Below are 22232 nucleotides of genomic sequence, written 5' to 3'. Positions count from 1 at the left end.
ATAATTCATCATAAATGTTTTGTTCTGCTTTCATATTTTATGATCAGTTTAGAGAAAATTATCTTACATAAGCAGAGAATAAGCAGCATTCTTCTTCGGTCCTCCATCTTAGGAAACATTTTTTGTGGTTGGATTTCAGAACAGTCTAACAGCAGCCTCTGCTGGTCGTTTGAGAACAAAGGCCAGGGCCCATAAAATAAAAAATACAACATGAGGAAAGGATCATTTATTGACAGTTTGGTGCATTAAAATGAAACAGATTCATTCATTGAAATTTTTTGAAGCCTTAGCTTATGTATAATTTAAGTGCTGATCTGACCGGTCTTATGAACACTTCTCATTTCGTCCAGAGAATATTAGACATGCACTTCAATCAAAAGCTTTAGAAAAACTCAATCATTCTACAGCTTCGTTTAGCAGATTACTGGGCACAACTGTATCCTGCAATTTACAAACATCAAGATAATGATGACAACAATAAAAAGGCACTTATGGCAACAAAAAGTGTTAAAGTCACAATGAAATGTTAGTAGCAGATTATAGAAATGCAAAAAAAAAAAAAAAAAAAAAAACTAAAAAGAAAAAAAAATTGTAGTATGGGAAGGATGGTGGTCCTTTCTGTATTTCTCTTATCGGTGTTTCCTGGCTCGTTTTTCCGCCGCAGCAACCTCACTTGTAACTGTTGTAATCTGGCAAAAAAATTTAATAAAATATTGACATTTATATTTGTTGACTTAATAAACAGAAACTTACAAAATGCCAGTATGCAAAATAAAAGTTGCCACTAATGCGTGTACTGCTAGCTACTGAATATCTCTGTGAAGTAACTTGATAGTAACTGTACCTCATTATTGACACGATCAATTATTTGGATTTGATCTTCAATCTTGTTGTTCAAGCCCAGTGCCATGTTCTTTAATATTGCAACGTGGTCGACCACCTGACTTAGATTCTCTTCCATCTCATCTTCTCGATCATCATCTGTTATTCTTACAGAAACAAAACAAGCAGTCACATTGGATCACTGAATGTTTGATTCTGTCACTCTCAGTGCTGTTTTTCCTTCACCTCTTGATGTAGGGGCCGGAGGAGGCCTGCCCATTGCGAAGAGCAGTCGGTTGGTTTGATTCCACCTTCTGCTTGCTTTCCTTTGGTTCCCTGACCTGCTTTTTTCTCCAGCCACTCTCGGTGGACTTCAGTCTATAAACAATCCATTCAAATCCAAAGAAATCTGACATCAAATATAAACAATGAGGTGAAAACCTTAAACTTAATGTGCCAATTTAGTTTATTGTCCCTACTGAAAAATGTCAGATTAGACCAGCATGGCCAAGTTGGTTTATGCTGGTTAATGCTGTTTTAAGGGTGACTATAGGCAAATTATTTCAGATAATACAGAAGAGATCTAAGCTCTAGCTAACCTGTTACATGGGCACAAACACAGGCCGCAGCATTTGGACAGTTCATTCAGGTTTTTTCGAGCTTGTTTCATGTCCTGCTTAATCTGGTCCATTTCCCGTTCCACATTCATTAGTGTTTCTAAAAGAAAGAAAAAGGGAAGAAGAAGAAGAAGAAGAAAAAGTGAATTGCAGTCACATTAGCTGAATTTCACTGGCAAAAAAAAAAAAAAGGTGTACATTATAGTATATTCTCATTGTTGGGGAGTAATTACGTAATTTAAATACAAAGTAATTTCAATCAGTTAAAATTACAGATTTGTTAATGATTACAAAGGGGGTTAGATCTGAAAATTTGAACACACACACATACAGGTTTGAGTTATTTCCAAATTGCATTGACTGCAGTAAAAAATTAGACACCAGTGTTTCAGGTGTTTAGTACAGAGAACAGGACACACATGCTTATTCGATAACAGTTTTATTTCTTATATGGGTTTATGTATATGCTTTATTTTTTTACATTAAAGGGATACTCCAGCCCAAAATGAAAATTTTGTCATTAATTCCCTAATTCCATGTGGTTCCAAACCCATAAAAGCTTTGTTCGTCTTCGGAACAAAATGTAACATACTTTGGATGAAAACCGAGAGGCTTGTGGCTGTCCAACAGACCGCCATGTAAGTTAAACTGTCAAGGTCCAGAAAAGTATGGAAAGCATCATTACAATAGTCCATCTGCCATCAGTAGTTCAACCGTAATGTTATGAAGCGATGAGAATACTGTTGAATTTGAGTTGGACGCAGGCAGCATATGCTTTTCTGTGTCTGCCGCATCACAAAGATGCGTTTTCTTCATATATTTAAGCTTTTAAAACAGGGCATCCTTGTGGCGTGGTTGACACAGAAGAACATATGATGCCTGCTTCCAACTCATATTCTTCAAAATGGCAGTACATTGATGTGGACAGACTTGACAGTTTTCTGGACCTTGACAGTGTAACTTACTTGACAGTCTATGGGACAGTCACAAGCCTCCTGGTTTTCAGCCGTAATATATACAATTTTGTTCCCGAAGCTGAAGAAAGATTTTATGAATTAGGAATGACATGGGGGTAAGTGATTAATGACAAACTTTTCATTTTGGGGTATCCCTTTTACTGTTTTTTTTTTTTTTTTTCTCAAGGCATTGTTAGAGTCCAGTGTTTTCCAGAGTAAAAGAACTGTAAAATAAAACTATGTGTTAAATATTTCAGATGAATGAAGAGTAAATCCACACTGATACTTCTGATAAACTGGTTCCATACTTCTCACAAAACCATATTTGAAAATAAGTAGATGGGGGGGGGGGGGGGAGTATTTACAATTTACAGAAATTAAGAAATGAAACTTTCATAAGCTGGGAATTTTACAGGAACTTAAAAACAGCAACTCATAATAGAACAAGAAGGATCCATTGCATCATCTTCTTAGACATCAGGAGAATTGAGACTCACCTCCCTGCTTATCTAACATAGTCATTGTCTTGACCCCAGCGTTGATACTCTGCAAAAATACACAGGCTTCAAGTTCAAGTAATTGTAAATTAAATCAAAATTAAATCAAAGTAATTAATGCACTTTAATTGTGTGGAAGTCTTCCTGAAGTCCAACTAAAATATACTTGAGTGTATTTGATTGAAGTAGAATTATTGTTAGTATACTTCAGGTACACTTTAAATATATTACATTTAAAGTATTCTACAGAGATGATACAGTCCTTATTAATAGTGATATCAAAATATCTTTTAGGCAAAATATTAGGAAATGTTCATTGTGTAGTAAAAACAAAAATCCTCCACACAAAGCTTGATTATAATTTGATATCAGTAAGTCTTAAGTGATATGTCAAAAATATTTTGATTGATTTGAAGTATATTGTATGAAATAACTATATTAAATAAATAATGGCATAGGTTTTCTTCAGCGTGTTTTTAAGAAGTAGTCCTACTCTAGTGTTAAACTGGTTAAAATAAGATGTCTTACATCATTTGTCATTTGGACCATTCGTTTAGTGCTTTCAAGTGACTGAAAAACAAATAAAAGGACAGTTAGTCAAACCTTAACATCAAATATTTATGGAAACTTGTTTAAACCATGTGATAAAGGTAAGGTAACTGTGACTTTTTTTTAGTTCTGAGTTTATCTCTCCCAATTCTGTCATCAGAATTGTTGCAGTTCTAAAAGAAAAAAGTCTGATTGCTAGATGTTAACTAGTACTTGCTGAGAAATATGTGTGTTAAATATTCCAGATGAATGAAGAGCATATCCACACTGATACTTCTGATAAACTGTGGTTATACAAAACTATTTCCACACTTCTCACAAAACCATATTTGAAAATAACTAGATGGGGCAAAAGAAAAATCTTATTTTCAGTTTAGAGAAATTAAAGAACGTTGCTTTCACATGAGCTGGGAATTTTACAGGAACTTGAAATCAGCAACTAATAAAAGAACAAGAATCATCGATTTAATCATCTTATACATCCTTGTGGAAACAAATAACTAACTTGCCTCATTTGTTACACGGTTGGCTTTAGATGTCATCTCCTCAACTGACATGTCTGCCATTCTGCTGAACTGGGATCTTAAACTGTAAGTCAAATGTAAGATGATACATTTGCATTAAAATAAAAACTATTCTTAGCCTGCAATTCAGTAATTACAATAACAGTATTATTATGTAAGGCATATCATATGGTTTATTCAAAACAATCTTTTTCTCTAACTTAATGGTTCCTAGCACAGTAACAAACAATCAGTTCAACTTGATTCAAGTCTAAGCAATTATGCACAGCAGAATTTCAGCAAAAGAAAAAGTAAAAGAGGATTGTCTATAAATTCAAATATTTAACTACTTATAATATATAACTCTTTTAGCTGTGTCAGTGTATGTGTATCTGTGAACTTACTCTCAAGATACTTCAGAGTTTGAAGTGTTGTGATCATTCAGTTGTACATGTAAACGTTTCCTCTTTGCATCACAAAAATCCCTCAGAGAGAGTTGTGGGAGCACAAAAGGAGAAACAGCATATTTACATAACTTCTCAAAGTGACGTAGTCAGGAAGGGGCTGTTGAAGGTACTTGCCCACCCCTAAACAATATTCTACATCAAAATACACCTCTGATATTTACTCCAGACCAGAGATTTCAGATACTGAAGTTGTATGTTCTTTAAAATCATGTGTGTGAACTTGTATGTTGATGAACCAATGGTTTAAACCATAGAGTTGCATATTTTAAATTATTAGATGATGACAGGTATTGCACCTGCCTTTGCTACTTCTTGTGGCCAACCATTCTTAACTGGACGTGAGGTGGCACAAATAGGGGTGAGAAGAGACCATTTTTGACCTACATGGGAAAATACCCTGAGCTGTTTAACTGTTTTCTTTCAAATAAATATCAAATTTTTAGCATCAAATACCCTGGCTGTATTTCACTGAAAGAAAGCAAGCCTTTATACCAACAAAAAATATTGGTACATCAGACATGGTTTTAATTTTTGCAACTGATAAAAAAATCTCAAACCAAACCAAAGTTCAGTCAAACACAAAGGGGAATTAAAACAGGGAAATGAAGGGAATCCTCTGTCTCTTATCTGTAGCCTGCTCGCTGAAATTTTTCCGTGGCCACGAGAAAAACATGTAGTTCCCTTAACATAAGAAGTTGTGGCCACAAGAAATGGATGTCCTTAGATTTCGTTTTTATGTTACATCCTATATGTGGTATTAGATTTGTCAGACTTTGAGAGAACGAGGCTGGCTGATAACTTGAGGACAGTACCTCCAGGCTTCATGGCACACGTGGACCCTCCTCAGCAGTCCCCTAAACAGCGGACACAGAAAGTCTTGAAGAGAGTTGAAATAAAGGCACTGTTCTTCGATGCCTCAAACGATTCAAATAATTAGGCTACTATGCAATCCTCAGTCCCAAGAGTCAGTCCAAATAAAACTATCCATGAGAAAGATGAAAGCTGGAATTAACAGAAATCAGTCCTCAGACCAGTGATTCACCCCTAGGCCCATATGCAAAAAAAAAAAAAAAAAAAAAAACAGTATATATGTGAGATTTTATGGTAAAATATTTAAGACATTTCCTGATAAGTTAACACGTTTGGAAATATCTTGAATAAAAATAAAATCAAATAAAGCATAAGCTTGTATCATTTATACAGTGCTTTTGTGGCTACTGTGTCACATGAACTAAAAAAATATGAACAATTTTATAAAAAATAAAAATAAAATAAAATTATTTGTATTTTTTTATTTTGGACGTGCCTTTGGAAAGAAATGCATAATTACAGAGTTTTTTTTTAATTTATTTATTATAATTATTTCGTTTTAAAACAGTAAAAGCATTATATAGATATATTTGCAGTTCCGAATGATGTATACTATTACCTTTATGAGCAAAAATTACGGCGTGTTTTTAAGTTTCCACTGTTATTAAAAAATATTTTTTTTTAAATGCAAGTGATTACAATGACGCCTCCATGTCCTGCAAAGCGCTCACTCTCCGCACAAACGATAGGACATGCACCTAACATCCCTCATTTATCCAGGTTAAATGTTTAAATTAATACCGTGAAAAGCATTAAGTGTTTTACGTCTGTTTATGTTAGGCAATTTGTGTTGATTTGAGAAGGCTTAAAATATTCTAGCACCTGCATTACCCTGCATGCCCTGACGCTACGCCCCTGCTCAGCACTCAGCCATAGTAGGCTTAAGTAAGGTGGCAGCGCCCTCTACTGGTAATTCTAAATTACAAAAAAGGAAAGAGGCCAAGAAATTATTATATTGGCTTCATTAGAAGTAAAATAGATACATTGACATGTCCTGTTTCTATATAGCATGGTAAATTATGCTATTAAAAAGGGCGTTACCATACATTTGCATCCAAACACTGAACAGGACTAACTGTATTCACAAGGACCATTTATGTATTAAGATAATTCAATATGAGTATGATCAGTCACAGATACAGCTTAAAAGAAAAAAGTGACATAAAAATCAAATAATTATATAATCAGCCCAAACATACATCAACGGCTATAAGAGGAGCCATCAGAACAGTAAAAGTTCTGTCGTAAGTATTTAGCCCTTCATTCAGATTAGTGAAACATTTAGCTGTGTTGAGTGAAGAGCAGGGAGAGGGATGGACAAAACCCATCACCATCTCCTTTCTTTACAGACTGAGAGGGCAGCAGTGAGCAAACCACAGAAACAACTGCACTCGGCGTGTCCAGCATATTTGGCTCACATATTAAGGGTGAAGACATGATTGTACAGGAGGCACATATGGCACTAGAAGAACATAACTCGCTGCAATTCATTGCTGTAAAGCAGAAAGTGTGTGTGAGTGTGTGTGTGTGTGTGTGTGTGTGTGTGCGTGTGTGTGTGTGTGGGTGTGTGTGAGACAGAGAGAGAGAGAGAGAGAGAGAGAGAGAGAGAGAGAGAGAGACGATCAGGCTCCTGAGGGATGCTAGCAGTGTCCATTCTCTACAGAAGTTTGTTGGCTCGCTGGTTGGCTTCATCAATGCAAGGTTCATTCATACCAGCCTGAAATAGAATTCTACACAATTTTCAGGATTGTTACAATTAAAAAATTAAATAAAACGGAATTGCTGAATGTTAAGAATAAGAATAATAAGAATAAGAATAATTGTAAAATAAAAGTGACAATTACCTTTTTTCATTCTGTGACAGTATAAAGATTTAGAGAAAATTTATTATAAGTGCTGCTTACACACACATATGAAAAAAAAAAAAGTATATGTTAAATATTTCAGATGAATGAAGAGTGAATGCACTGATACTTCTGATAAACTATATTTCCACACTTCTCACAAAACCATATTTGACCTGCAAAATAACTAGATGGGGCAAAATAAGTATTTTTATTTCCAGTCATGAAAGATTGTTGCTTTTATATGGGCTGGTAATTTTAAAGGAACTTAAAAACAGCAACAAATAAAAGAACAAGAACAAAAAGGATTCATCTCATCTTCTTATATATCCTCAAACGTACCTCATTTGCTACATGGTTGGCCTTAATTTTCATCTCCTTCACCGACATGTCTGCCATTCTGCTGAACTGGGATTCTGCTCTGGGAAAATTGTTAGTCAAATTTGAGATGATACATTTGGATATAAACAAAGATTGCCAGAGAAATCCATGGAAATATCCCTACCCTAATATTAGACTTTAAATCCGGCGTTATAATTATACAAACCAATACGCATCAGGGTGTGGTTCAATCAAAATGTGATTCCTTTTTCCAAGTCACACTACTAAGCTATTGAAAATAGCAGAATTTCAGCAAAAAATAAAGAGAGGAGTGTCTACATATGATATTAGAATATTTAGCTACTTTTTTATATTTCATTCTTTTAGTTCCTGTAAGTTTGTTTACTTACTCTGAAGATGCTCCAGTTCTGAGTGTTGTGATCATTCGGTTGTACATGTTAAAGTTTCCTCTTCACATCACAAAAAACCCTGTGAGAGGTGTGGGAACTTTACTCTTCTTTGTACCTGCCTTTGCTACTTCTTGTGGGCAACCATTATAAAGAGGAAGTGAGGTGGCAAAGGTTGGTTGGAAAAGAGAGAGAGAGAGAGAGAGAGAGAGAGAGTGTGTGTCTTTTTGACCTACATGGGAAAACAATTGTCCTTTTAATTTTATGTTTTTTTTTCTTCTTCTTTCTTATATACAGTGGTGGCAAAAAATTATTATAACACTAGTATTTTTAGTATTATTACAGCTAAAATGGTTTTAAACTAAAATCAGCTAAACTGTATTAAGGACTGTATAAAGATGGACTTATGAAGCAGAGCAGGATTTACAATCTTGATTTGACCACTGATCTGAGTGTTTTTGAAGCTGCTGCCACTGATTTGGATGAACTCACAGAGACTGTAACATCTTATATAAGTTTCTGTGAGGATGTCTGTATTCCTAACTTACAACAATGACAAACCGTGGTTTACTGCAAAACTCAGTCAGCTCCATTAGACCAAAGAAGATGCTTACAGGAGGGGAGCAATGTCTTGTATAAACAGGCTTAATACACACTGGAAAAGGAGATCAAAGTGGCAAAGAGGAATTATTCTGGGAAAATAAGGACACAGTTAACTTCCAACGACTCACCATCAGTGTGGAAAAGTCTGAAAGAGATCACCAACTACAAGACACTACCCCCCAGCACTGTGGAGAATCAATGACTGGCAGACTTTCTGAACGGGTTTTACTGCAGGTTTGACTAAAAGAACACCCATAACCTGCCCTGAACGCCTCTCCACACAACCGTTAACACCATTCACAACTCTTGCAACCCGTCCTGAAGACCTCTCCTAACAATCGCTCTCACCATTCACACCTCCTGCAACCCCCCTATCCCCGACACCGGTAATACAGATAAGCGAGGATGCGGTAGGCCAGGTCTTCCAGAGGCAGAAAAGGAAAAAAGCACCAGGCCAAGATTGTGTTACACCAGCCTGTCTGAAATCCTGTGCTGATCAGCCGACCCCCATCTTCACACAGATCTTCAACAGATCACTGGAGCTGTGTGAAGTCCCTTCATGCTTCAAACATGAAACATGGCCTGTGGCTTTAACGTCTGTGGTCATGAAGTCATTTGATAAACTGGTGCTGGCCCACCTGAAGGACATCCCTGGACCCTTGCTGGATCCTCGTCAGTTTGCCTACAGAGCAAACAGGTCTGTGGATGATGCAGAAAACATTTGATTGCATTAGTTTCTGCAACACCTAGACAGACTGGGGACTTATGTGAGGATCCTGTTTGTTGACTTCAGCTCGGCCTTTAACACTGTCATTCCAAACCTTCTCTAGCCCAAACTAACTCAGCTCTCCATGCCCACCTCCGTCTGTCAGTGGATTAACAGCTTCCTGACAGACAGGCAGCAGCTTGTGAGGCTGGGAAAATACACATCCAGCACCCGTACAATAAGCACTGGTGCCCCCCAGGGCTTTGTTCTCTCTCCACTGCTCTTCTTCCTGTACACTTACGATTGCACGTCTAAGGATCCCTCTGTCAAGCTCCTGAAGTTTGCAGATGACACCACACTCATCGGCCTCATTCAGGACGGAGACGAGTCTGCTTACAGACAGGAGGTTTAAGAGCTGGCTGTCTGGTGCACTCTCAACAACCTGGAGCGTAACACGCTCAAAACTGTATAGATGATCATGGACTTACTTACTTATTTGCATTTTTTATTCTTTTATTATGTGTTTTTTTGTTCTGTCGCTGTCATTCTGTTGCACTGCGGAGATTCTGTAACGAAAACAAATTTCTTGTATGTGTAAACATACCTGGAAATAAAGCTCATTCTGATTCTGATTAAGTCAGTTATTTTCTTTTTGCTGTAATGTGCCAGTAGGAAATATCAGTTTACATTTCCAAACATTCATTTTGCCATTAACTGTAATAATCCAGTTAGATTGTCTGACAACAGCCATTGATCTGATCTCATCATCATGAAGAAACAGAACAAACTGAGACAGACTCAATCCAGAAGAACTGTAGCAATGTCTCTAATGGATACATTTCCATAAAACAATCCTAAGCAAGGTAGGCTATGGAAAGACCATACAGACATTAGAATTCTTTTAAAAGTGTTTTTATAAAAGCTAAAAATATATATATTTTTAAACAAACTTATCTTATGGGCTAGTTGTTGTACTTTCTACATAATGAGGAATAATATTTGCTATACAGGCAGCAGAGATATTAGCAGGTGTTGAAGCACAAATGATTGTTCCTTCTATTTTGTCATTCAAAACACTTTTTTACGATGGATCTTTTTTCATAACTGGTCATTAAAAAAAGAAATCCACGTAATCTGAGATCTCATAAGGTCAAAATATTTCTCCATGCAGATTTCGCGTCAGGATCAAGCCTTCCACAAAAATTTGTTGCATTGCTTAAAAAATATTCTGCTAGGTTAGACCTTAGACCAAAATGTATTTAATTTCACCATAAAATAACAAAGAAATGTGGCTGCACCTTCCACTGGTAAAGCTACTTCTACACACAAAAAAGGAAAGAGGCCAAGAAATGATTTTATTGGGTTTATTGGCAGTATAATAGATACATATTGACATGTCCTATTTCTATATAGCATGGTAAATTATGCTATTAAAAAGGACGTTACCATACATTTCCAGCTAAACATTGAACAGGACTTACTGTATTCACAAGGCCCATTAATGTATTAAGATAATTAAATATGAGAATGATCAGTCACAGATAAAGCTAAACAGAAAAAAAATTACATAAAAACCAAAAATGATATCATTAGCCCAAACGTACATCAACGGCTATAAGAGGAGCGAACCAGAACATTAAAAGTTCTGTCGTAAGTATTTAGCCCTTCATTCAGATTAGTGAAACATTTCAGCAGTGAGCAAAACACAGAAACAACTGCACTCAGTGCGTCCAGCATATCTGGCTCACATATTAAGGGTGAAGACATGATTGTACAGGAGGCTCTGGAATAGATCTGTGTGCATGTGTCCAACTATTTACAATAGTACAAACAGAACGGCAAAAAAAGGCACATATGGCACTGGAAGAACTTAACTCACTTGATGCAATTCATTGCTGTAAAGCAGAAAGTGTGTGTGTGAGAGAAAGAGAGAGAGAGAGAGAGAGAGAGAGAGAGGGAGGAAACAATCAGGCTCCTAAGGGATGCTAGCAGTGTCCATTCTCTACAGAAGTTTGTTGGCTCGCTGGTTGGCTTCATCAATACGAGCTTTATTCATATCAGCCTGGGAAAAATAATATATATTTATATAAAATATATCTTATATATCTTAATTAAATTGTTTAAAAACAATAATGTTAATATAAATAAATATCAATATTTTCACAGGTCCACTTAATTACATGTCTAGTTGTTTGACAGTGTAGATTTACCTTATCAGTGATGCGGTCAATGGTTTTGTTCTGTTTTTCAATCTCATTGCCCATATCCAAGGCCAAATTCTTGAGATTCCCGATGATGCCACCCACCTGGTCCAGATTCTCCTCCATCTCATCTTCTCGCGCATCATTTGTGACTCTTTTGTGAAAGCAGAAATATCAAAAAAAGCATACAGTACATACACAGAATATACCTCAAGACATACTGTAATATTGTTAAAAGCACTTTTTATTAATCTAAATTAATATTCAGAAGTATGAACCAGCTGTAAAGATCTTAAAATAAAATAAAAAAAATTCCACACACATTGAGTCAAATTTGAGATGATTCAGCCACCAAAAATATTTCATGTGGCAGGGCAAAGACAGTGTATCCTAATAATAGCTAAAAACTATCAAACCGAGAACAGGACTGTAGCTTATTCTAGCTCAAGAAATGCATGCACAGACAGGAACTCACTATCTGATTAAGCAAAATGACCAATGTTCGTGTTCAGTCTGATATTGACTCACTGGCATGCAACAAAGTGGAAGCTTCTTCAAATGATTTTGCAACAGTCTTGCTCCACAAATATTTGACAGTAAAACCACAGAAAAGAGAAGAAAGTGTGGCTTTAATGTCAGATTTTATAATCTATTTTAAGCTTAACATACCCTTTTCATTCACTTGCTTTTACAATTGATTCAAATCAAAAGATTTAAGTCTGACACTGGATGTAATCCTATTATTTAGTGCTATTTCCCCCCTCACCTCTTAATGTAGGGGCCAGATGCGCCCCCTGACCCACTCGAAACAGCCTGTCCATTGCGAACAGCAGTTGGTTGGCTGGATACAACTCCGCCCTCTTTTCCCTCCATGCCGGGGTTATCACTACCTGTGCCCCAAGTCTTCTTATATCTCCCATCATGCTCAATAGACGTCACTCTAAAAGAAAAGAGGTTTTCAATAATCTCATTCAATGAGATTCATTTAATTTCAATAAAGCAAAGAGAAGACCCCACAAAAATACTACTGAACTTGTTGTTGCATGAAACAACATAATGGAGATTATAAGTGGAGTTACAATAGCGAACCTGTCACATGGGCACACACACAAGCCACAGCATTTGGACAGATCAGTCAGGTTCTTCTCGGCCTGCCTCATGTCCTGATTGATCTGGTCCATTCCTTGATCGACTCGCCTCAGTTGCTCTAATCAAGACAGAATGAAGCAGATTTCAACAAATAAAATGAGCCAGCATCAACTAAACAACGTTTTTTTAAGAGTATATCAACGATATAAAGTAGGTTTCAGGAATGATGCAGTCACTTACCTCCCTGCTCATCCAGCATGGTCATTGTTTTGACACCCGTCTCCCGGCTCTGAAAATATACAAATCAAATGAGCAAATGAAGATAGCTCTAGGCATTCTGTATCTGTACATCAAAATAACAGTAGCATGTTTCTCAAGCCTCTGGGCTTCACTGGAAAAATCGTACCTCCTCTGCCAACTGTAGCATCCGCCGAGTGCTTTCAAGTGACTGAAAGAAACAAAACGCACATATTCAAAAGGTAGTCAAATCGCTACAGTAATGTGGCACAGCACCTATTCTGTGGAACATTAATTTGAGTTCTGCATGCCATCCATCCATCCATCCATCCATCATCTTCCGCTTATCCGGGGCCGGGTCGCGGGGGCAACAGTCTAAGCAGAGACGCCCAGACTTCCCTCTCCCTAGCCACTTCCTCCAGCTCCTCCGGGGGGACCCCGAGGCGTTCCCAGGCCAGCCGGGAGACATAGTCCCTCCAGCGTGTCCTAGGTCTTCCCCGGGGCCTCCTCCCGGTGAGACGTGCCTGGAACACCTCCCTGGGAAGGCGTCCAGGAGGCATCCGAAATAGATGCCCGAGCCACCTCAGCTGGCTCCTCTCGATGTGGAGGAGCAACGGCTCTACTCTGAGCTCCTCCCGAGTGACCGAGCTTCTCACCCTATCTCTAAGGGAGCGCCCAGCCACCCGACGGAGAAAGCTCATTTCGGCCGCCTGTATCCGGGATCTTGTCCTTTCGGTCATGACCCACAGCTCATGACCATAGGTGAGAGTAGGAACGTAGATTGACCGGTAAATCGAGAGCTTTGCCTTACAGCTCAGCTCCTTCTTCACCACGACAGACCGGTACAGCGACCGCATTACTGCAGAAGCTGCACCGATCCGTCTGTCAATCTCACGTTCCATCCTTCCCTCACTCGTGAACAAGACTCCAAGATACCTGAACTCCTCCACTTGAGGCAGGAACTCTCCACCAACCTGAAGTGGGCAATCCACCCTTTTCCGACTGAGAACCATGCCCTCGGACTTGGAGGTGCTGATTCTCATCCCAGCCGATTCACACTCGGCTGCAAACCGTCCCAATGCACACTGAAGGTCCTGGTCTGAGGATGCCAACACGACAACATCATCCGCAAAAAGCAGCGACGAAATCGTATGGTCCCCAAACCGGACACTCTCCGGCCCTTGGCTGCGCCTAGAAATTCTGTCCATAAAAATTATGAACAGAACCGGTGACAAAGGGCAGCCCTGCCGGAGTCCAACATGCACCGGGAACAGGTCTGACTTACTGCCGGCAATGCGAACCAAGCTCTTGCTCCGGTCGTACAGGGACCGAACAGCCCTAAGTAGGGAGCCGCCGACCCCATACTCCCGGAGCACCCTCCACAGGATGTCGCGAGGAACACGGTCGAATGCCTTCTCCAAGTCCACAAAACACATGTGGACTGGTTGGGCAAACTCCCATGAACCCTCCAGCACCCTGGAAAGGGTATAGAGCTGGTCCAGTGTTCCACGACCGGGACGAAAACCACACTGTTCCTCCTGGATCCGAGGTTCCACTATCGGCCGAATTCTCCTCTCCAGTACCCTGGCATAGACTTTTCCAGGGAGGCTGAGAAGTGTGATCCCCCTATAGTTGGAACACACTCTCCGGTCCCCCTTCTTGAAAAGAGGGACCACCACCCCGGTCTGCCAGTCCAGAGGTACTGTCCCCAACCGCCATGCGATGTTGCAGAGGCGTGCCAGCCAAGACAGCCCCACAACATCCAGAGACTTGAGGTACTCGGGGCGGATCTCGTCCACCCCCGGTGCCTTGCCACCGAGGAGCTTTTTAACTACCTCGATGACTTCAGCCCGGGTGATGGACGAGTGCCCCCCCGAGTCCCCAGCCACTGCTTCCTCAACGGAACACAAGTCGGTGGGATTGAGAAGATCCTCGAAGTATTCCTTCCACCGCCCGACGATATCCCCAGTTGAGGTCAACAGGTGCCCATCTCTACTGTAAACAGTGTTGGTAGGGCACTGCTTCCCCCTCCTGAGGCGTCGAACAGTTTGCCAGAATCTCTTCGAGGCCAACCGATAGTCCTTCTCCATGGCCTCACCGAACTCCTCCCAGGCCCGAGTTTTTGCCTCCACGACTACCCGGGCTGCAGTCCGCTTGGCCTGCCGGTACCTGTCAGCTGCCTCCGGAGTCCCACAAGCCATCCAGGCCCGATAGGACTCCTTCTTCAGCTTGACAGCATCCCTTACTTCCGGTGTCCACCACCGGGTTCGGGGATTGCCGCCTCGACAGGCACCGGAGACCTTACGGCCACAGCTCCGAGCAGCCGCAGCGACAATGGAGGTGGAGAACATGGTCCACTCGGACTCAATATCTCCAGACTCCCTCGGGATCCGGTCGAAGCTCTGCCGGAGGTGGGAGTTGAAGATCTCTCTGACAGGGGGCTCGGCCAAACGTTCCCAACAGACCCTCACAGTACGTTTGGGTCTGCCGAGTCTGTCCAGCTTCCTCCCCCGCCATCGGATCCAACTCACCACCAGGTGGTGATCAGTTGACAGCTCCGCCCCTCTCTTCACCCGAGTGTCCAAGACATATGGCCGAAGGTCTGATGACACGACCACAAAGTCGATCATCGACCTCCGGCCAAGGGTGTCCTGGTGCCACGTGCACTGGTGGACACCCTTATGCTTCTGCATGCAAACATCAAATAAAACAATGCACACTGAACAATTCAGTGTGTCTTTGGCTAATAAAGCCAGAAAGGGTAGATGAACACAGGTGAACACAGAAATGTTACCCTGGACCACAAAACGATCAATAAATAAGCTTTCTATTGAGTAGGGTTTGTTAGGACAGGACAATATTTGGGTGAGATACAACTATTTGAAAATCTGGTATCTGAGGGTGCAAAAAAATCTAAATATTGAGAAAATCGCCTTTAAATTGCTCCAAATCAAGTTCTCAGTGATGCATTTTACTAATCAAAAGAGTTTTATATATTTACAGTAGGACATTTACAATATATCTTTATGGAACATGATATTTACTTAATTTACTAATGATTTTTGACCCATAAAATGTATTTATGGCTATTGGTACAAATATACCCCAGCGACTTAATCTGCTCCAGGGTCACAGACTGTCCGAAATGTGAAAAGCCTTGATAATGCTATGAAACCATGCATGGAAGACATGATATACACAGATACAATGGTGAGGCATAGCTGTGAAAAAATGTGTGAAACTTTTCCAACTATGGCTATTAATCCACTTTTGACCAGGGAAATTCTATTCTAAGGGTGGTTAAACACTAGTGGTACAATCAAAGTAAAAAAATTGGGCGGGGGTTTATTGGATCTCTAGTTTACCCCCAGTCACCCATGCTGTGGTGCATGAGCACAGTGTCCCCTTCATGCTATTAGTCTTTATTACAGCACACAGGCTCATGTGAGTCCCTTCAGAGGCAGCAAGAAAGAGAAAGAGAGAAAGAAACAAAGTTATAAGTAAAGCAAGAAAGGATTATGTTATTATTATTATCTGACAACTTTTGTAGCACAGAAAATAGCTAAATCAACAAGAACACATGAAGAAAATCTTAAAACTGTTAGTGCAAGAAAAGTATTATAAGGTAAAAAAAAAAAAAAGAGCAATAAAATTGTGAGTAAAAGAGAAAAAAAGAATTTGCTGTCACAAACAAAGGCACACATACAGGAACTTGCAAAATCACATCTATTAAAAAAAAAAGAAAGACTTCGTTATATCACTATAGTAATAGATGACAAGCATACCTCATCTGTAACTTGGTTGGCTCTCATTGTGATGTCCTCCACTGTCATGTCTGCCATCTTGCTGGTGTCCAAGTTCGCCGCCCCTCCTGTGGCCTTAAGCTCAACGCTCTGGGGTCTGGAGGTCAGAGGTCAATCAAAGTTCAGAAGCCAGTCATACCCACAAAAACAAAAGGTGCCCACAGAGAAAACCTTCCCATGGAAATTCACAACCAAAGAAATATTATCATTCATCAATACTCAGCCTCATGTTGCTCAGATGATCTTCCTTAATGTGAAACTCCATTAAGGACTACAGAAGTGGTCCATACTACTCATTCACTCATTTTATTTTTATTTTTTTGAAAGTCTTACATACCAAAGTGTGAGTTTTAACTGCAACTTTTGTGATACAAGGCTGAGTACCTGACAAAATTGAGGGTGAAATGGGTTTTAAAATTAATGACAAATTCAATAAAAGTGTGTTACACCTAAGAGAACCCCAAGAGGTCATAAACAGCACAGACAACACCAATGATAATACGCCCTTAAACAAAAACTGAAAATACGTACATCTATGCTGTTTAAAACTCTGTTAACAAAGGTGTGAAAGAGATAAAAGAAGTGTGATGTTTCTATCAAGCTTTTGTCAATGACATGTTCAACATAACATACAAGCCATTTTGGCTTACATTGTAAAGAACCCTGAAGAGCAGAAATACTTATAAAACATTAATGAATAAACACATACTGAGGACACGACAAGTCAATTATCGACTAGCATATAACTGTAACACCTTACAGTATAAATCTCACATGCACTGTAGTAAGACTGCAGTAAAAAGACTAATAAAGTGCTTATGAGTGTGCAACAGGCCTGTCTGCACAGGAAACAGATCTCATATAGCTTTTCCTTCATTTTTGCAGCCTTTTCCCGTTCCAAATTCCAGTAAGGTAGATGCAAATCCACAGAAACAAACTAAGTAGAATATTTCATCTGAAATGTTTCACTTATGTCGTTTCAAACCCGTATGACTTAATTTCTTCTGTTGACCACAAAAAGACAAAAGATGCAATGTAAGATAATAATGACTAAGACGAACTCTGCCTTTGTGAGAGTCATTCAGGTTTGGTACAACATGAAGGTGAACAAATGACAGAATTGTAATTTTTTTTAGTAAACTATCTATTTAAATCCACTTCTTTTGGTGTTAACTTACTTATCCAGGCTTTTCAAGAGTGTTTTAAATGTTTTAACATGACCCTGAACAACACGTTACTGACTTCACTGAACGCATCATCCATGAGAACGCCTTTTTAAGAAATATGCACTTCCAGCTTGTCAACAAAAACCGGTTCCTCAAGGTAAAGTCATTACGTCATGTCTCTCACACTATTTTCACTGTATTCTGCATCAGACAGACTTTTAACTGCACTATCTGGACCTTTATTATGTTCATATGGGATTAAAACTATAGAATGCGGTAAAACTATAGAATGACTTCTCTAAATAAGATCTGACAAATCTTCCGAACCAATATTGAAGAAACCATACATTTTTTTGTGTCTTAAAAAAGACAATCTGATCTTATCAGAGAGTATAAACCCAAAGCAATGATGCTTAAAGCTGCTGATTTTAAGACCCAGCGCCAGAAGGTCAGAGAAGTTTTGCCAGGTAACATTAACTGAAGAAAGAATGTTAGTGACCTTACGTTACTTTGAAAGTGGGAAAGTCCTCGTGAATTCCCCCAAGTCTCCAAGATCCCAACACCATTACTTACGGACAGTTTTTTTTTACTTACTGTTTACTCATGATGTTTCACGGTGTTCTTTAACGCTACTGATAAAATGTATTTGATTAATTAATAGAGAAGTTTCAGTTCCGCTTTGGGGAAGTAGAAACGAATTAACATCCTCTTGTTTTGAAATACGTTACTGGACACCAGCTGGAGCACGACGGTTCGCTCGCTACTTACTGAAGTTGATTCCAGGACAAGAGACGGATAAGACTTGTATCGATCGGTTTAAGTCTTCAGAAAGCGTGTATTGTTCGCGCTGATCCAAACTCTTTCCGAAATTCCTTCAGACAGATTGTGACAGTGGCGCACACTGCGCATGTGCGGCTATGAGACAGGTTGACTTGGTGCGCATGCGTCAGAGACAAGCGAGTATAAATAGAAAAGATAATTTTCAACAACACCAGAAAAGATGTTGTATGGGGTGAAGTGTTTATGAGAGGTAGATAACAGTTAAATAGATCACCCAAAAATAGAAGAAGAAAAAACAGACAAACAAAAGGTCTGGCCTATGTAATTCCAGCATAAAAAATAAAACCGGAAGAGACGTGTCATTTTTGTAATCCATAAGTATATAAGTAATTTATTAGTATTGGTATTTTAATCAAATTAAATTGGTCCACTGTAGCGAGTGGCTTTTTTAGTGATTTTTTATCTTTAAGTCACTCTCTGTAACTGTTTTGTTATACAATATTTCAAAAGAACTAAGTAGTCATTTTCGTTGATAAAATATAAATATATATATATATATTTGTAGTTTTCGACGGTTTACTACAGTGCGTGATGATATTATCCCGATGACGTGTTAATCCCGGAAGTGCCTTTTGTAAACTTGGTGGTCAGCTGTATCTTTTACTGTCTATGGTATCAACCATGGTATCAACTTTAGAGCATTCTAATGCTATCGATAATGTCTTTCAGAGGGGATAATATTTCAGTCTAAACATTGGAGGCTTTCCTACATGCGGTAAAATTATACGTATGATACAGTGCATGTTACTAAATTGCTCTCATGATTACTAGTAGACGTTTTCTAACGACTCAGCGTCGCATCTCGACTCGTTCGTGTAACATTTACATGTTCCGTGTTACTGTAAAATTATTAATGACCGTGATAACACTGTTTAATACACCGTACAGTGTTTATTTGTATTTTGATTGACAGTGTGAATTATTTTGTCGCCTGCTCATCGTGAGTAAAACGCTTAACATTTTAGTGTAATCGCGGATTAGTGGCTCCAACCCGAGCCAGGGGCCCGCTAGGGGGCCTGAGAAACATCCGAGGAGGCTACAAAATCAAGTTAAAATGTACATTTATTTATATTTATATCATTTAATGGTTATTTAAATGTTACTTCATCACAATACTATATCCTGCTAAACAAAAAGGTTGACATGAAATGTCTAAAAAAGAACAGTTTTTATAGAGCAGAACAAACAGTACTTGAAACGTCTCGGGTCACACCACCTTTTGTTGTTCTTTATTGTAATATGTAACTACCCCAAGTTTCTAGTAATAAAACGTTTGGAAATATATTGGAAACAGTTTGGAAACCGTTGTTTATGTGACATTACCAATGGCTTCTCTGCTCATCACTATTTTATTCTGTAGATCATTTGGATGACACAATGGAAGCAAAAATGAAGAAACGTAAAATCCCCAAACCGTCTTCTAACCAGCCTCCTCCCCAAGTCACTGCACGAAAAACAACATCCAGCAGCAGATCATTCGGTGTTGGTGGTAAGGTCACGCACTCCAGTCAGAGGACAAAGTATCGCAGGTGAGCGTCATCTATCATCATATTAAATCTGTGTAAGTTATTAAAGTTACTGTTTCATATTTCAATCTTCATATTTTGGTTCCTTTATTCATTTTGTTTTGGGGTTTTAGGGGAGTGCGAGACAAACCGAGGCCTCAGAGTCAGTCGGGTAAGAGTAACCAGTCTGCCCACATCCAGCACTCGTTTCTCACAGACGTGTCTGATGTCCAGGAGATGGAGAAGGGGCTGCTCAGCCTTCTTAATGACTTCCACTCTGGAAAATTACAAGCCTTTGGTAAGCTCCTACAGTACAGTACAGCTACATTAAAGTGTGTTCACAGTTTTGATTAAAATAAAATCTTCTCTAAATCAGGCAATGAGTGCTCCATTGATCAGATGGAGCATGTGAGAGAAATGCAGGAAACACTGGCTTGTCTGCATTTTGACCTGTATGGAGAAGTTGATAAGCTGCCAGAAGACCAGATGAAGTCCGCTTATGACACTAACATGGATAAACTATTTTTAAATGTAAGCAAAGCAATATTAAATATTTAGTCACAAATCCACTAATCTATGTGTTAATTCATGTAATTATCCAGACAATCTAATGAAATTCACGTTTTTTTCCTTTAGCTGGAAGAGTTGAGCTCCTCAATGTATCCTTTCATGGTTTCACCAGTCATGCTGATGACTTTCAACTGGATGATGTTATAGGGGTATAGCAAAATAAATAATTCACCCAAAAATGATTATAAATAAATAAATAAATAAATAAATAAATAAATAAATGAACGTACTCCCCTTCAGGCCATCCAAGATGTACTCTGTTTCTTCATTGGAAAAGATTTGTAGAAATTTAGCATTACATCACTTGCTCCCCAATGGATTCTCTGCAGTGAATGGGTGCCGCTGCTTTTGACCAAAAGTCCATAATCCATAATAATATTTCCTCCAGTGAAAAAGTGAAAAGTAACCCACATGCCTCCAGTTCATCAGTTAACATGTTTTGAAGCTGAAAAAACTGTTTGTTTGTAAAAAAAAAAACAAACTCATCAAAGCATTTTAACTTTGCACTGTTGCTTCTGGCCAGTATGTTGCTTCAGTCCAAGATGATTTTTTTCACTGTTGAATGTGGTTTTATGGATAGTGGACTTGTATTTTAATCAGAAACAGCAGGTTGAACTTAAAAACCTCTTGATTCATTTATTTATTATAAACACTAATCTTTTTGATTCACAAGACGTTAACTGTTGTGATGAATTGTGAAGTTTTAGCTGTTTGAACTCTCTTTCTTACGGCACCCATTCATCGCAGAAGATCCATTAGTGAGCAAGCAATGTACAGTAATGCTAAATGTCACCAAATCTGTTCTAATAAAGAAATAAACTCATCTACATCTTGAATGGCCTGGGGGTTATGAGTCAATTTTTAGCATTTTTTTTTTACTTTTTTTTTAGTTACACATATAATTATTTTATACACATAAGTTGTCAAAAGCAAGTGATTTCTCATATGCTTTGAATGAGTATCCTTAACTATAATTCTTTAGACAAAAGCTCAACCTTGCTGACAGTCAAGATGTTCCCAGAACTTCCAGCATATGAACTGCAAAAGCCCTACGATGGAGAATACTGCGTGCATATTTAGCACAGAAAAGCTGTGTAGGAACACCAGTATTACAGTCATATCAGTGACACTCTGGATCTTAAACTTTAGAATTGGTCAGCTTGGCTTGTTTGCAATCTATTTTATAGATATGATATCAAAGAACAAATCCAAACAGTTGTGATGTAATGCTCACTTGTCCTTCTCATAGCATCATATGTCTCCACATGAAATATACGTCCATAAGGTAATGTTCGATAACATTGTGACTTCTAATCTTAAATGTTGCCTTGGAGTAGTTCAATAGCAGCACCTTTGCATTTTCACTAATTCACTTTAACAAGGAACTGATGGGCTCCGTTTGTATTTATTTCTGTCCTGTCTTAAGGGAATTAATAGAAAGAAAATGTCAGATATTTTCATCAAGATGTCAGTTTCCTGATACTGCAGAATGAAAATAGAATGACATTGTATATTCTTGGTTATAGTCATATTTATATATTTTATTTTGAATTGAAATGTTGGAACTGTAAAGTGTAACATAAGCTACTGGCTGATTGTTGATTAAATGTTTATTCATGCTTCTGTCAATAAAGTTCAAGTTGTATTACCCCACATCTG

General features: G+C 38.7%; 3 protein-coding genes across 4 annotated transcripts; 1 reads left to right on the top strand and 2 right to left on the bottom strand.

The window, feature by feature from the left end:
• Positions 1–592: 592 nt before the first annotated feature.
• Positions 593–5422, bottom strand: LOC113117262 (synaptosomal-associated protein 23-like). The gene is made up of 8 exons (XM_026285807.1): positions 4349–5422; positions 3951–4029; positions 3421–3462; positions 2893–2941; positions 1422–1539; positions 1069–1200; positions 845–989; positions 593–689 (listed from the first exon to the last, which is right to left on the bottom strand). Exons 2-8 carry the CDS (start codon positions 4005–4007, stop codon positions 630–632), a joined length of 603 nt encoding a protein of 200 aa, XP_026141592.1. The 5' UTR covers positions 4008–4029; positions 4349–5422; the 3' UTR covers positions 593–629.
• A 5090-nt stretch (positions 5423–10512) lies between these two features.
• snap23.1 (synaptosome associated protein 23.1) lies at positions 10513–18585 on the bottom strand. Of its 2 annotated transcripts, none has more exons than XM_026285806.1 (8): positions 18427–18585; positions 16475–16589; positions 12859–12900; positions 12693–12741; positions 12453–12570; positions 12130–12303; positions 11373–11517; positions 10513–11224 (listed from the first exon to the last, which is right to left on the bottom strand). In XM_026285806.1, the coding sequence occupies exons 2-8, from the start codon at positions 16529–16531 to the stop codon at positions 11165–11167; spliced, it is 645 nt and encodes a 214-aa protein (XP_026141591.1). In that variant the 5' UTR covers positions 16532–16589; positions 18427–18585; the 3' UTR covers positions 10513–11164. The 2 variants fall into 2 exon arrangements, with proteins under 2 accessions (XP_026141591.1, XP_026141590.1); XM_026285805.1 differs by lacking the exon at positions 18427–18585 and adding an exon at positions 18253–18409.
• A 461-nt stretch (positions 18586–19046) lies between these two features.
• Positions 19047–22226, top strand: ccdc28a (coiled-coil domain containing 28A). Its single transcript, XM_026285804.1, has 6 exons — positions 19047–19213; positions 19859–20027; positions 20138–20301; positions 20380–20534; positions 20640–20662; positions 21556–22226. The coding sequence occupies exons 2-6, from the start codon at positions 19876–19878 to the stop codon at positions 21608–21610; spliced, it is 549 nt and encodes a 182-aa protein (XP_026141589.1). The 5' UTR covers positions 19047–19213; positions 19859–19875; the 3' UTR covers positions 21611–22226.
• The last annotated feature ends 6 nt before the right edge of the window (positions 22227–22232 follow it).

The sequence above is a fragment of the Carassius auratus genome, chromosome 17 (assembly GCF_003368295.1).
Source record: "Carassius auratus strain Wakin chromosome 17, ASM336829v1, whole genome shotgun sequence".
NCBI lineage: Eukaryota > Metazoa > Chordata > Actinopteri > Cypriniformes > Cyprinidae > Carassius > Carassius auratus.
The sequence above is the reverse complement of the archived record's forward strand: the minus strand, read 5'-3'. Positions and strand labels throughout refer to the sequence as shown.